Consider the following 16,434-nt stretch of genomic DNA (forward strand, 5'->3'; position numbering starts at 1 on the left):
TGATCAGAGGTTGCCCCCCACCCCCACCCTGACATCCCTTCTTACCCTACTACCCACATAGTCCAAAGTGCCTGTGTAGCCTTCTTTTGCCCAATCGCAAGCTCTTCTATCATCTGCCGTCATTCCTGCCCACCCTGCTTGCACGCCCTTTCCCCTATGGTGCTGGGTAGTGGGTGCAGCTAGAAGTGCCACTACTATGGCCACTAAGAATGCTGATGCTTTGTCCACCTCACACATGCCCTTCTCCAGCACAGCTAGGCAGCATATGCAACCGAGAGCAGAGGTGACAAAGCATTCACAAGCAGACAGTGGAAGGGGGTGAGTGCAAGCATCAGAGATGCATGAGAAGGGAACCAGCAGCAGTGGGGCCCACCAGAAGCCATGTGCCCTGGCAGCTGCCTCACCTCACTGTGCGCAGACCCTTGCCCTGTGTTTAGAGGTAAAGGATAGTGCATTAAAGTAGCCTAACATATGTGACCTTGTCTCTTGTCACTCCTCCCCCCCACAATAAACCTGGTGGAATGCTATAGACAAGCATTCCTTTGCAAGGAGCTTTCATAAGCAACAGCCTACTAAAAGCAGTTTCAGAAAGAGAGTATTTGAGGAAGTCCTAATTCAACACCATACTCCTAGAAACTCTTTTATGTGCAGAAAGCAAGGGTTGAGCAGCCTTTTAACCTACCATTTGTACATGAATAAATACTGAAGTTTCTGGTGGGCAGTGCTAAGCAGAACCAACCCATGCTGTCAACTCATATTTGGTGCCAATAGAGGATGTCAAGCTCATCCATTGCCTACTCCTCCACCAACAATTGGCTGTGGTTAAGGAGGAAAAAGGTGAACCGACACCCCAAAATGGCACTGCTGGACAGGTCTCAGCTGAGTGCCGTGTAGCATTGCAGGGACCATTCAGCCGGTTAGTGATTTGCTTGTGTTAAGCTAGAAGTCTCTAGGTTTACCTCAACTATAAACTCAATAAGGGAACTTTAAAGTAGCCTCAGCCCCACAGGTGCAATTTTGGGATATCAATGTATTACATTTATGAATTCGTGTTCTTTCTTTGAAGGATCAGAGATGAGGCTGCACATTAGTTTGTCAGACTAAAAGTGATTAGCCCCAAGATGAGAACTGGTGAGATTGATGACTGTGCATTCACTACCATATACTATCTCCAGCCTAAGAATGTTTATGTAGGATTGCGTGAGCCATTTTGAGCTCTGAAGTGCAGGTAGAGATGTTAAGTATTATTAGTCTTCTAATAGTCATATTATGAACGCATAGGATGCTGTTATGAACAGTCAATTAACCCTTTTAAATTGACTGTGAAATTAGTTAGTGAGCCTAGGTACCACAGCCCAAACAATTGGATTGCTCTACAATCATCATGCAAAAGCCTCTGTAACTTGTCTTTTTCTTCTAGTGCTGTTCCCTGTTGCCTAAACAGCAGCACCGTAACGTTCCTCCTCCAGCACCTTGGCAAGTCCCCAGTATGCCAAATGGAGTAACATTCTTTGCATACTTCTGAGAAGTGAGAGATTGGCATATAAGGTAGAACTTTGTGAACTTTAGCATACAAAGTATGTGCTCCACCTCTGAGCCGTAAGCATATTTGGTGGGCATTATTCCTCTTTGTTTAAAAGCTAGTTATATAGATAGTACTGAAACCAGCATCAAGACTAAGACCTCCTACTCCACCCTAGCTGGTCATTCTCTTATGAGTTATAAACGGTGCATCAAGAGTACTGCAATGTTAATTTCACATAGTTAAGACTACGGACTGATAAGATACGTAATTGCTGTGCTTTTTAAGGAATATTATTCAAACACTCCTGCCATAATACTCAGCTATGTTCAAGAGGGACTACTTTCAACATTTGATATGTTGAACTGACTCCACTTAACCTCTAGTTAGCAGAAACATTAAGACTTTTCATTATGGTTTATAGATTTTATGCATACTAATATCACTAAATGTAAACTACATGGACATATTAAATCATTTAAAATTAAGAGTTGTTTGATAAAATGTATACATAACTGCCTCCATGCAAGTATACAGCCTTGCTTTTCCGTTTTGCAATTTCCACATGAAAAGCATTACTAAAATATGCAGAAGTGTCAAATGAGAACTCAAAATTACCTTTGATGCATTTTCCAGTATCTTCTACTGCTATTTGATCATGACATACCTCCGTAAGAAACTACCAAATAGATTGCAAGGGCTATATTTTATTACCACACACTTTGTTGAAAGTTGTAGAGGCTAGAACACCAGAGGAAGATTGACTCCCATAGGGAATAGATGTACTATTATCTATATGCTTTCTTGCTCCTGGGGTAAATAGGACAGGATAACAGGGGAAAGATTATTTGCACTAAACGAACAGCATGAGTAGAATTACCCTTTTGCCAGCATCAAAACTCCAACATCTCCCCTACAGCCCTAAAAAACAAAAAAGCAGTATTCTGATCTTTAAATTACTTGCAGTAATTGGTCAGTGGTCAGGAATTCATGCAATTGTTTGATTCAATAGGGTCAAAACAAGCTTTCCTCCTAAATTTAATTTCTATCACATCACCATCTGCCTATTGTTTTCCCAATGCAACCCCCCCCCTCATTATTTGCCATAGTAGGTATGTGAAGGCCCAGAAGTGATGGTAGCGTTCAGGAACCAGGAAATTTGGAGAAAAAACCCACCCAATTTTTCCAACAGAAAAATGGGGGAATTTTGGAGCTACTGAAAAATATTTAGAGTGAATGAAATGCTTCTTGAGACAAAGTTCTTTTCACTTGAAGTATATAACAGAAAAAGTCTGAGGATTTTCTCCATTTTTCCACATTTTTCTTTTGTTTTTCCCATTTTGGAATAAATGAAAGGTAAGGTTTTACTCAAAATGTATAGAATTAAATATACAAGAATTTACAGCACCATGTATTCTGTAGACATACATTTTCAAGATTTTTGTTTAAATATATTGTGTGTTTAACAATATATCAAAGAGTTGGGTTTTCAGCATTATTAAGTTTAACTTCTTCTCCAAGTGTGTTGGTAGTCTTACCTGTTGTGATTGTATGAGTTTCTATCCACATTCTCTTCTGTTTACTAAAGATGTGTTACTGTATCCTAGGTAGTAGCAGTTTGCAACTTTCTCAAGTACAGGTTTGTCACACCCCAGAACATCCTCATTTGTGGGAACAGCAGCAGCACAACTGCAGAACAGAGAGAACAAAACAGGTCTGCAGGGGTAGCTAAGGATCTAACAAGGGAACTAAGAACCAGTCTTAGCTTCCTGTGGTAGAGAGGTCTCCTTGGGAGAAAGGGTCAGGAGTAAGCTAAGGGATGCCAGAATTGGGAATGTCTAGGGGAAGGGGGAATAAAAGGCCCCAATCAGAAGGGGGAAGCAACTGGCTGGGATAGAAAACAGCTAGACAGGCTTTGAGGCCCCGCAGTCTGGAGTTAACTAGAACCTCACTATTTCTGCAGATATCACCTCCAGGGACACTGACAGGCCAGCCACCTCAAGGCTTAACCCTGCAGGAAGGGTGCTGCAGCCAATGGAAATCACAATCGGACAGCTGGTCTCCTGACTGGAGTGGGACTGTTAATCACAAGATACTGCTCTTAATCACTCAATCGTGTATAACAAGTATCTCTGCAATTCCCTCTGCTGTTGATTTGTCCAAACTGAAGGGGAAAGATGACACCTCGCCATGGAAGAATGGTCTGTTATATTCTTAAATTCCATAATTATGCCAAATAGCATATACAATTGTATTAACAATGGATTTTATGTTGTTAAATCAGTAGGTTAGGTTTGATAGGAAAGTGTCACATTTCAATTCCCCCTCCTTGCCCAATCCCCAGAAAAACACCACCTGGGTTTTTTCCAGGGCTTTATAAACTTTCTCTGTACTTGGAAGAAAGCAAGCACATAGGCATCTTATGGTAACTTTTATGTTTTCCCTGTGGGACAAAGGAGATGGGAAGCAACCTTGCCTTCTTCTGGTGCCGTAGCTGTCTCCTGCTTTTAAAATTAGTATATCAGTTGCACTGCACCATTTCACTATCATCAAGAATACAAACTACCTACCCAAACAGTTCCCTATTAAATGATGGCTCCTTTAACATGCTGTTGGGAGACAGTACTTTTACGTGGCCTTGGGAAATAATTTAAACATCAGTTGTTATGCGAATATTTTAGGTCACCTATTTTATGCTGCTGTGTATTCTAGCTTTTTAAAAATGAGACTGAGGCAAACAAATCTGAGTGGTCTTACTTCCAGAAGGCGGCTGCATTTTCAGATTCAAGACTAGCAAAATCCTGTGTTGTTCCTTCCTGACAGTGCTCTTTTGCCAATATTACTTATTCTTAAAACACTTCAGATTTTTTTTATTGCACATTTTTGAATCAGTGAAAGTTGTAGCCTTGTGCAGGTATAAGCTTTTACTCAACTATTCAAGAAATTACTGAGAATTAATTCCAAGTAACAGTTAAAAGTTCAGAGTACAGAAGAAAAGTATTAAAAGATTATCATTCAAAACAATTAGGAACCTAGAGAGCTCACAGCAAATACAGAACTGCTTTAAAAAAAAAGCCCAACTCTGGCTATAACTGGGCCCTAGTAAGACTGTACAAAAGAAGAGATTCTATTTAAATTAAAGAATATTTCATTGATGCCACTTTGATGAGACTAGTACTTACAGTTAAAAATAAGTTTATTGCAATTTTGAATAGAATATGGAATAATATCAAGATCCCATCTGTGCTGCAAATTGATACATTCACTTTATATATTTAATAATCCACACTTAGTAAAGTAAAAAGGAATTTGCTGATAATGCAATTGAAACAAATTATGGCAGATTAAAATAGCTGCGTCCAGAAGCAGCAATTTTTAAAATTATCACATGAAGCATAACAATGCCCTGTTCATACTACAAGAATGAAAATCTTAGAATTTGAACATCCATGATGCTTCAAATGACAAAATACATTTAAAACTTAAATCTAAATGTAATATGAGGTTGATCTATGCAGAAACAGAGCTGGTTTTGCTTCAGAACATAATCCTTTCACACTGGTAAGACTTAAGTGCAGTTAAGATTTAGTATTTTAGTTCTTCAGTAAAAAAATCAATGTATTTTAACGTAAGCTTTATTTCCACACAATTTTACTAATAAATAAGCTTTTCTATAAGGACACCTATTTGTCAATTAGATCAGTAATTATGAGATTAACCACTAAAATAGGAGAGGATGATAAAAAATCATGGTTAACCTTAAATGGAGTTACTACACTTGAAACTAAGACAGAAATGTATACAATAGATTTACAGTTGTTTAAAATGTTACAGTGTTCTACAAAAATGCCAATTTTTTCCTTAAAACTACTACACACTAATCCTAGCTGCAGTTTAGCAAAATTCACCCCAAAATTTATTTCCCTTTATTATCTTAACCCTTCCCACCCACCAAGGAACAGTATGATAAGGAAAGAAAATTTCAGTACAGCATCTTTTTAGTATGAAGTAAAAACATTTAAACACATTTTCACATTTTACTATCACTTTTGCCCATTTGAGCTTCCAAAGTTTGCAAAAACAAATGTACAATCTCAAATGAATGTAATGATGTCCACATTAAAAAAATAAATCCTACAAGAAGTTCCAGAGATCTAAAAAAATTACTCATGGCACAAAGTGATCTCCTAGCTTTGAACAAAAGTTAGTGATGTCCATTTACACGGTCTTACTTATTTTTCAATTTCTCACGTTGCTATAATTATCTGTATGCAGTCTCTGAATAGATGAGAAAAGGTCTGACAAGATCTTTACAATTAAAAATAGGAGACCAGGTTCTGTGCGCCATATAACCACTCAATTGGTAGCTGCCTCAGAGGTACCTTTAAGGAACTGGGAGAATGGATTTCCTTGGTTGGTTTCCATAGACTGGTAGACCAAAAACAAGAAGACTGAAACAGTAACAAAAAGCAGAATTTTTATCCACATAGGGATGGAGCGTTTTTTAACCGTTGGTTGTTCTGCTTTGACATCTGCTGAAGCACCATATTTGGGGATATATTTTGATGAATAGGTTTCTTCTAGTCTGAAGTCACCGAGCTCTATAGGTCGACCAGCAGCTCCTTTGATTGGTCTGCGACAGCTAGCACTGTTAATTAAGAAGTAATGATATAAGTCATCCCATGCTTCTAGCATTAAGTTTCTAGTGAAGACGATGACAAATTGTTTAGGTTAAGTATATCTAGCCAAGCAATATCTTATTAAAAGTTTGAGATCTTTCTTGATCTTCTGGCTGCAATCAGATATCACAAACCTTCTTTAGTTATGCACATGAACAAGGTTAATTTGCCATACTTGTGGGTTCCTTCTCTCCCCACCCCTTGCACAGGACAACTGAAAAACAGGGCTGTACTTACCTGTAACCACAGAGTTCTTGTGGCAGTTCCACACTGGGACTGTGCACACGCAGGCTAGCCAACTGGAGAAGTTTTTGTAACTTCTTTAAAGTTCCATTTAGGGGCCACGTATCAGCTCATTTTCTCGACTAAGCAGCCACATGACTACCCTGGAGAAGCGACCCCTTCCCCTCAGTCCTCCTGAATCACCACAATCTCATACTGGACCTTCTTGCCAGAGAGTTCACAGCAGGGCAGGAGGGGGAGGGGAATGTGTGCTTTCACAGAAGAACTCGATGAACTTTGTTCTTCTGTGCAGTCCCACACTGGGAGATTACCAAGCTACCCACAATGAGGCGGCGGGGTGAATCTCTCCAAGGCTTATTTTATTAACATCAACTCAAGTAGCAGTAACACAATAAACTCTCCTTTAAAGAAATTGTGCACTATGTATAATAAGTGCATAGTATTATAACATTGCTCTGGCTACTGCCACATCTCATGTAGAATTGATGTCTACAGTAGCGCTTAACAAAAGCATCTGATGACAATCATGTAGCTGCTTTGCAAATGCCTGAGAGCAGAACACCTTGTGTGAAGGCCGAAGAGGAAGCTTGAGACCTGGTACTGTGAGCCTTTAGACGAAGAGGGCTTTGAACAGCAGCCAGCCATGCTAACTAGATGACTGAAAAGATCCATCTAGAAATGGTCTGGTCTGAGGCCTGCTTGCCCTTGTTTGGGCCCCCCAAAAACACAAATAAATGGGGCAAAGACCACCTGAAAAAAATCTAAAATTTGCTTTAATTGTACATGAACAAAGCTGTAGTTGTTTTTGATATTCCATGCATCTGCAGTACCACAGTGAAACAGTTATATACCCATACAAAGCCATTTATTTTAGACCAATTGTACCCGAAAGTGGTGCCCACTAACACTTTTCCTGGTGCCCATCTAATGTATTTAGAAAGCAGGCAGGGCCAGGTGGGAGCTTTTGCCTAGTAAGGCTTCTGATTGGCCATTTAACTGTCTGCGCAGAGTTTTAAAAGTGTTGATGGCAGCAGCTGCTACCACAGCTTAAGGATCTTCACTGTGTAACTGAATGTAAGCTGTGGCAACCATTATGAGGCTGGCTCTGTATCCTGTGGCAGCCGTTGTGTAACATCTATTTTGTGGCTGTGCCCACCATGCTGTGTCAATTCCAAAGATGTCTGCAGGCTCAAGAAGGTTGGGGACACCTGTTTCAGATAGATGAGGAATACTGCTTTATATATGACTGTTTTATTGCACGTGAAGAGCAGAGTCCATATTCCTCCTTGTTAGAAGTACAAGAAAGCTACTTTTATAGGACTGAAATATCCAAGTTCCACACTATAGAGCTAAACTGCCTGGCACTATAATTATATCATATCAGTGTGTGAACTAACTTCAATGTTACAAGCACATTTGGTATTTCAGTGCTAAACAAGGAACTAAGAGGAGGTAAGTTAATAGCAAAACCAATATTTCACTGTCTGAGCATCATTGATTAGATAGACTCAACCTTGAAATTAAAATCCATTAAAAGAATTGCTGTCAAATAGTGAATAATGCACAAATAGAATTAGAGAACTACATGCAAAGCTGATAGTTCTGTGAATACAATGCCTAGCTGTGAATACAACATACTATCAAAAAGTGATTTATGTAATGGAATTAAATTCCTAGTGCTATCATGCACCAGACCCCCTGTTTCCAAATGGGATCATGAGGGGGGAAGGCCTCTATCATTTGCCAATCTGAAATTGCCCCAAGAAGCTGCTATTTGCCCCAATGTGACAAAATACAGGTACTTGTATGTGCGCCCTAAGGAGACAAAGAACATCTTCAAGGACTGTGTCAGACTGGGGAAAACAGCTTAGCCTCACCTCATTTTATCCCAGTTGAAATCAAGACCCCCTTTTGAAATCTGTAAGGGATGGAAAGACACTGAAAGCTCCATACGCAGAACTCCAAGCATCATATTTTACCATATTTTTATTCTACCTTTCCATCAAGTTGCTCAGACTAGCATACGTGGTTATGACTCTCTCCTTTTATCTTTAAAAGAGACACAAGACCAAGATTAGGCTGAAAAAGTGAGACTGGTCCAAAATCACCCAGTAAGCTTTATAGCAGACTAGGAATTTGAATATGGGACTCCCAGTTGGCTCATGTAGTCCCTCCGCCACACACACACTTAAAGAAGTTTCCTGCAAAGCAAGGCTTTATGAAGGCAAGGAATTACTGGTCTCATACAAGATAGCATCAAAAGACTGATGACTACCTGCATCAAGCAATCTACAACCCAAACTCTAACAACTACCTTTTCTGTTGTAGCATACTTATTTGTCACACATATTATTCTTAGCACCATTTCTTGCTTTACAAGAAATGCATACCATATATTAGTGAAAAAGAAAGCATTGGCATATAAAGCCAAGAAAACTAAACCAAGAAAAGGCTTTTGATATCTGTGTGACAACTGCTGAAGATCAATATGAGAGTTCCAATGGAATGGTGTTAGCGTACGTAACATTTACATAAGCACAACCACCTTCTTTAACCCTACCCCCCATTAGATTAGGGAGAGAAAAGAGCCTTCAGATATTGAAAGCCAGTAACTGGAAAAAAAACAGTGTTGCTTACCTGTAACTGTTGTTCATCTAGGTCGTCTGTGCAAGCAAACATGGGAATGCGCACACTTCAGAGGTTTTTTAAAGCTCATAACCACTAGGGGGCGCCCTCGCCTCTCAGTGCGCCTGTGCAGCCATCTTTCCCACTGAAAATGGCTCCAAAGAGGTGGGGTGTCCCTGACGTACCCTCGGTCCTCTTTCGCCGCCGCACTACAAGGTAAGTACCAAGAGTATTAGCGGGGAAGGAGGGAGGGTATGTGTGCCTGAACGGAAGACCTAGATGAACAACAGTTACAGGTAAGCAACACTGTTTTTCATCTACGGTCTTCCTGTGCAGTCCCACATGGGAGATTACAAAGCTTAAATACCTGGGTGGAGGTAACGAAGGGTCATCACAGGAAGATTGATTGTAGGACTGCTGTGCCCACTATTGTCTCCTTCCTGTCCAGGACGTCCAAGGCATAATGCTTGACAAACGTGTCAGCTGAGGCCCACATCGCTGCTTTACAGATGTCCTGGAGTGGGACGCCTCTCAGAAGGGCTGCTGATGACGCTTGAGACCTAGTGGAATGAGCATGCACTTCCAGCAGACAAGGTAAGTTTGCAGTCTTATAAGAAAATAGTCTGAACTACCCAGTGAGTCAATGTCTGTGAGCTAGCCTTATTCCCTTTATTTGGACCTGCAAAACATAAAACGGTTGGAAGCTATCCTAAAGGGCTTTACACGGTCCAGAAAAAAAGTAGAGCCCTACGTACATCTAAAGTATGAAGGGCCCTTTCCGCCTTGAAAGTGTGATCTCTGAAAAATACAGATAGAGAGATCTCTTGAGACAGATGGAATTTAGACACTACTTTTGGTAGGAAGTCCACCTTGGTCCTAAGGACTATTTTTCCGAACGGATCTTCAAATAAGGGGGTTCACAGGATAACGCTGCTAACTCCCCCACTCTCCTAGCCAAGGTAACAGCTACTAGGAATGCCACCTTCATAGTAAGGAAGTGTAAAGGACAAGTGGCCAAAGGTTCAAAGGGCTTCAAGAGGAGCCTAGTCAAAACCAAGGGTAATGACCACTGAGGAACTAAGGCCCTGATAGGGGGAAACAAGTTATTCAACCGTTTCAGAAATAACTTCGATGTGTAACGAGAGAAAATTGTCTTGCGATCCACTGGGGGATGAAAGACGGAGAAAGCCGTCAAGTAAACTTTAATGGATGAGTTTGATAAACCCATTTGCTTGAGTCCCCATAGGAAGTCAAGGATTTTAGAGAGGTGAGAGGTTAATGGGTTCGACCCCCTTTCTTGACACCAAACAGTAAACTTATTCCACTTTAGGGCATAGGATTGTTGAGTGGACAAATGTCGGGCATTTTCCAGCACATGCATCACTCCCTTAGAGAAGACCTGTCTTGAAGGATCAGCCAGGCTCTCAGTCTTAGTGTGTGTATTTTGTGGTGGAACACCCCTTTCCATGACAGCAGATCTGGTCGTATCGGGAACTGATGCATTCGCTTGTGAAGTCTCAGGAGCGTGTGAAACCAAGGCTGTCGCAGGCAATATGAGGCTATCAGGATGGCTGACGTTTTGCACGCCTGAACCTTGCAGAGGACCCTGGCCAACAGTGGAAACGGAGGGAACAGATAGTAGAGACAGTTGGACCACTCTAGCTGAAGTGCATCCCCAAGAGACACGAGGCCGACTCCTCCTCTGGAGCAATAACGGGAGTCTTGCAGTTTTCTTCCGAAGCAAAAATGTCTAAGTCGGGAAACCCCCACTCTGTAAAGACAGGACGTAGATACACGCCTTGAAGGGACCACTCATGGTTGTCTCCCTGTAATCTACTGAGATGATCTGCCACAGTGTTATCTACACCCGGGATATGGACTGCCACACAGAGTGGTCTACTGCCCAATTCCAAATTCTTATTGCTTCTTTACATAACACCATAGATGCCGTACCCCATTGTTTGTTTATATAAAACATCATGGCAGTATTATCTGTCAAAATTTGGACTGTTTTATTCTGAACAGTATCTGAAAAGGAGACTAAGGCATAGAATACTGCTCTCAACTCCAGAAGGTTAATGTGTTCTTCACACTCTGTTTCGTCCCACATGCTGTGTGCGTAAGACCCCTAACAATGAGCGCCCCAACCTAAAGTGGAAGCATCTGTCATAACAGAAACCTCAGGTTGCCTGTATCCAATCTGACACCTTCATAAAGGTTCAAGTCCTCCATCCACCAGTCTAGGGATAGAAGGACCTTCTGAGGGACACTAAACTTCTTACTCTGGGAGTCCCTTTCTGGGTAGAAAGCGGAGGTGAACCAGAGTTGAAGTAGACGCATTTGAAGCCTCGCCAGCAGGATCACAGCCATGGTGGAAGCCATGTATCCTAGTAAAACCTGAATAACCTTTGCTGATTGAAACCTGCATCTCTTGAACTTCCTAACCAGGACTCTAATTTTTTGGGCTCTGTCCAGGGTAAGAACCCTGCATCCTGTATTCCGTCAATGACAGCTCCTATGAACTGAGTGACCCTTGAAGGGGAAAGTTTTGACTTTTTTTGATTAACAAATAAGCCCAGTCTTAGACAAGTGGACAGGGTAATGGAAATTTGTCTATTCACATCAGCGGCTGAATGTCCAACTATCAACCAGTCATTAAGGTAAGGGAAAATACAACAACCTTGTGTTCTAGGAAAAGCAATAACCACTGCTATGCATCTAGTAAAAACCCTGGGGGCAGTGGATAACCCAAAAGGGAGAACACGTAACTGGAAAATATGAGTACCATAAGTAAAGTGGAGGAACTTCTTATGGTCCAGAAAAATAGAAATGTGAAAATATGCATCTTTGAGGTCTAAGACCAGCACTGAGGGGGTATCAAAGCTAAGACTGTTTGTAAAGTGGTAATTTTAAATTTACGGACCCGTGCAAATGTATTCAATTCATGAAGGTCCAGGATTGGGCAGAGACCCCCCCCCCCGTCCTTTTTCTCTACCACAAAAAGATCAGAGTAGAAACCTAGAGGAGGGGAACTATCTGTGACCTCCTCAATTGCTCCTTTCTCTAATAGGGCTGAGAGCTCAGATACCACCCCAGGTTGAGTACTCTGGGATGAGAAAGTAGGGAGCCGGAGACCAGGCCACTGTAAGAATTCAACTTTATAACCAATTTTACCGATTTGAAAAACCCAAACATGAGAAGTAATAAGGCACCACTCAGAGAAAAATGAAGATAGCCTGTCCCCAAACAGCGGGTCAGGTCCCAGTAATTGTCAGTAATTGCTTTTGAGAGTGTGCCGGGTCTTTGGTCTGCTGCTGCTGAGCTCCCTGTTTGTTCTTATTGCCCTGTCTCCTCCTCGAAAAGGATGATTGTGGGCTTTGATAATGCCTTTGAGGCTGGTAACCGTACCCATGGTAAGGGTGAAAACGATGTTGACGGCTTCTAGTAAAAGATCTGTATTGTGGCCGGTTTGTAGCCTGATGCTAGGGAAGCATGCCATACGAATGTGCCGTAAGCCTATCCTTGCGCTTCTTTGATAAGGAGTCATCCGTCTTCTCCGAGAAAAGGGTTTGTCCTTCAAAAGGGAGATCTTGAACCTTGTTCCTGGTTTCTGTTGGCAGTGCGGTTGTTCTCAACCATACGAATCTGCAGATGACAAGCGCTGAAAATAGGGATCTGGCTGAGGTATCTGCCATATTCCTGCCCAGATTGATCTGATGGCAGGACAAATGGACCGCTTCCTCTTGAATGACCCGGAGAAAGATCTTCTGATCTGCCGGTAGTTGTGGAATGAAAGTTGCCGCCTTATTCCACAGCAGTAATTGATAGGCAGCCATCATTGCTGCATAACTGGCGATTTTGATGCCAAAGGCTGCAGACGTATAAACCTTTCTGCCCATAGAATCAATTTTCCTGCTTTCCTTGTCTGAAGGAACTGACAGGGACCCTTGTTTTGGTTTCACTTGCATGTCCTCTGTCACCAGGGAGGACGGGGGAGGATGTAGAGACAGGAATGGGCACAGTTCATCTTTGACTCTGTAGAGATTCTCTACCTTCTTATTAGTGGCAGGGGTGGAAGCCGGCTTAAGATTTAAGCCAGTCAATAGCTCTACAAAGCCTTCAATCACTGGCAAGGCAACAGTGGGTGTCGAGCCAGAATATGTGTTTCAGTATCTTGTCATTCTAACGTGGCTCTGTAGAAGCCATGTTGATTTCAAGTGCCTTTGCCATATGTTGAAGGAGCTCATTGTAAGTGCAGAAATCATCTATTGGGGATGCTTCTTCCGAAGGTCCAATCGCGCCGTCAGGTGAATCCAAAGGCGGGGATTCACAGGATCTCTCATAGCGGGTGCCCTCATCATATTCAGTACTGGACAATCTAGGGGGCCTTCTGGAGCCTGGATAAGAGAGCCTTTTCTATAATATTGCCGTGAGGCAGAGCCCTCCAAGGGATCGTGATACCTGGAGTAAGGGCTCTCTCTTTCCCGATAATATGGGCTCTTTCTCGAGCGGCCCCTCTCATCCTGGGAAGAGCGTGAGGACCAAGAACCCTGGAAGGGTGATCTGAATTTTCAACTAAGATGACATCCTCTTCTGCAGAACACTTAGATTGGGGAGTGTTTCGAGGTGAGACTTGGTCATCGGAGCCTCGATGTCTCTTTTCGGGTGGTTCGGATCTAGTCTTGATCCGATGTTCCAGTGGTGGCTGTGGAGCTATAACACTCTTCAGAACCTGCTCATCGCGTTTGGAAGACTGGTGTCTCTTTTTCTTTTTCTTCTCTAGGCTGGTACCAGATGGTTCCGAAGATCCTGCTGACGAATCACTACGTCGACTCAGATGATCAGATGCCATTCTACTCTGAGGAGTTCTTGGTTCCGACATCCTTGGAGTTACAGAACCATCCCACCTAGATTGAGAATGCAGAGTGGCCACAGGTGGTTCTGAAGGCATCCTCGTCGGTCTCGAGTCCGAAGGGATCGGATCCGATAAGGTGAGCACAGTCTGTTCCGAGGAGCTCCGAACTGAGATGTTCAGATCCGATGGTCGGAACTCGGTATGGGCCAGGGAAGAATGGGAGCAAGGTGTCTTGGCTCTGGAGGGCCCAATTTTCGGCAGGGTAGCTGATCCCAGTGAGGCAGAGGATTTTGCCAGAATTGGAGGATCGGTCGCTGCCATGGCACGCTGCCACAAAGAGGACTGCAGTCTACCCGCCTGCTCTGGCCTTCGGGGATAAGGTGCGGTGGTGCTTACAGGCCTGTGCGTTGTGGGTATCCCCCAAACAATACAGGCAGATTGAATGGCCATCGGATTTGGTCATTTTCTATTGCATGAAACAAATCTCTTAAATAAACCTTTCTCCGACATTCTTACAGATAAGAAGTAGAGATGAGCAAGAACCTCTCAAGTTAGTGGCAAAAGACGAACTGAGGGTACGTCAGGGGCGCCCTGCCTCTTAGGAGCCGTTTTTGGCGGGAAAGATGGCTGCATAGGTGCACTGAGAGGTGAGGGCGCCCCCTAGTGGTTATGAGCTTTAAAAAACCTCTGAAGTCCGCAGGCCTGTGCGTGCGCAGTTCCATGTAGGACTGCACAAGAAGATCATAGATGAACTATTAGTACCACATGGGGAAAAGACGGATTTTCTGTATCTATATGTCCTTAACATCTCTTTAGAAGAGGGGTCCCCAAACTCTTTGATCCTATTGCACCTTCGGCATTCTGACACAGATTGGTGGGCACAACCACAAAATGGCTGCCATGGAAGACAGACCCAACAACACAATGTCAGGAATAACAAAATGCTTAACTAACTTCAGCATTTCAAGCAGAAGCTCTGCTTAACAGGATGCCTTTTAAAGTGATCACATTATTTGGAAATATGATCTTGCATATACACAGCTTACTTCACAGTGAAGTGAAGATCCTTGTCCTGTGGTAGCCCCTGCAGTCAACACAATTAAAAAAACTGCACAGCCAATCAGATCACCAATGGCTGATCAGAAGCCCTGCTGGACAAAAGCCTGCACCTGGTAGGAACCAGGAAAGGTGCTAGCAGGGGCCATGACTCCAATGGGCTCCATGCTGGAGACCCCTGCTTTAGAAGACCAACTATGAAAATCAAAGAAATTAGTATCAATTAAAACAAAGCCAATTGCAGAAACCTGATGTTTAAATTTGGAAAGACGCAACCGTTTCATGTCACAAAAACCTAACTGCAACCAGAAATACCTAATTCCTGTGGGTGTTGATGCCTCATAAGGGAACATTTCTTTAAGAATATCTCTTTCTAGTCTTCTTTCTTCTATAAGTGGTTTTTCCATCAGCTGTAAAAAAAATTAGATGAAAAATGAATTAAAATCTATAAATATGAAAAACTGTAGTAAAAAGAGAATGAATACATGAACACAAGCATGTCTCTGTGTGATTAAAAAAAGAATGTGATATAAGCAGTGCAATGCAAGTAGTATATTTCCTGGAGTTTTGCTGTTGACTGAAGTTTGGTTACTTTGTTCTGTTTGGCCATTTGTTGTGTCTGAATATTCCCTGTACCATCCTGTGGTTTTTTCAACAAGATGTATGCTGTTCTGTAATGAACCTGACCAGGCTCTGTCATCAACTCCATAACTGCACTGAACATGCTTTTGTGTGAGACCAGCGTAATTAATAACTTGATATGAACTTTCTCAAACCCCAGTATTTGTGGTCAAGAGAACAGTTGGCATATATGGTTTGGAAGCCTGTTTTGCACAGGTATAGTATAGGGATGCATGGAAGAAATCTATAATGCTGTCTTGAGTGTACAGAATTAGTTCAAGATTAATCTGATGCAGTCAGAAAGTTAGGAAGTAATAATTTAAGCTTTTAGGATCCATGTATTATCAAATTTGTTTCCCTATCACAAGCAAAGGTGATACCCAGAAATGAATCCAGGAAAACAAATCTATGAGTATATCTCCAAGTTAAAAGCCAGGGATCAACAAGTTAAGAAAGATACCCTCCTCCCTTTCTACAAATAAACAATCTAAGTATAATTCATTTACTTCAGTTGTCAATGGTTTCTTTGGTGTTCTTCTGGGCAACTTTGAGAAGTCACTGATTGACTGTACAGGATCTGCATGCTTGACATTTCCAGGCACCCTATTGACAACCTGCTGAAATTCAAATTGTTCAAACTCAGAATCAACAACAGAACCAGCAATAAAAACCTAAGCCAGGAAGCTTTCTATTTCAGAAGCCAATCCTCACAGAGAAATTTCAACAGTGATTTTAAAATAAAATTGCAGACAGGTCAGAGAAAACATCTAGCCTATTAGTCACTACATACTAAAGCAACTTCTGGTGAATGTAAGAAGAGAATTCAGAAGGTC

General features: G+C 42.0%; 1 protein-coding gene across 4 annotated transcripts in view; it reads right to left on the minus strand.

Annotated features, from left to right (window-relative positions):
- Window positions 1–4,700: 4,700 nt before the first annotated feature.
- TMPO (thymopoietin) overlaps window positions 4,701–16,434 on the minus strand; it is a 30,687-nt gene continuing 18,953 nt past the window's right edge. For 3 of the 4 annotated variants that reach the window (XM_054988026.1, XM_054988025.1, XM_054988027.1), the window contains 3 exons: window positions 16,108–16,218; window positions 15,296–15,390; window positions 4,701–6,170 (listed from right to left, as the gene is read on the minus strand). In XM_054988026.1, coding sequence (XP_054844001.1) covers window positions 5,879–6,170; window positions 15,296–15,390; window positions 16,108–16,218 — 498 coding nt within the window. In that variant the 3' untranslated portion in view covers window positions 4,701–5,878. The remainder of the gene's footprint in view (window positions 6,171–15,295; window positions 15,391–16,107; window positions 16,219–16,434) is intronic. The other variant, XM_054988028.1, reaches the window with a different exon arrangement.

The sequence above is a fragment of the Eublepharis macularius genome, chromosome 9, assembly GCF_028583425.1.
Source record: "Eublepharis macularius isolate TG4126 chromosome 9, MPM_Emac_v1.0, whole genome shotgun sequence".
Taxonomy (NCBI): Eukaryota; Metazoa; Chordata; class Lepidosauria; order Squamata; family Eublepharidae; genus Eublepharis; species Eublepharis macularius.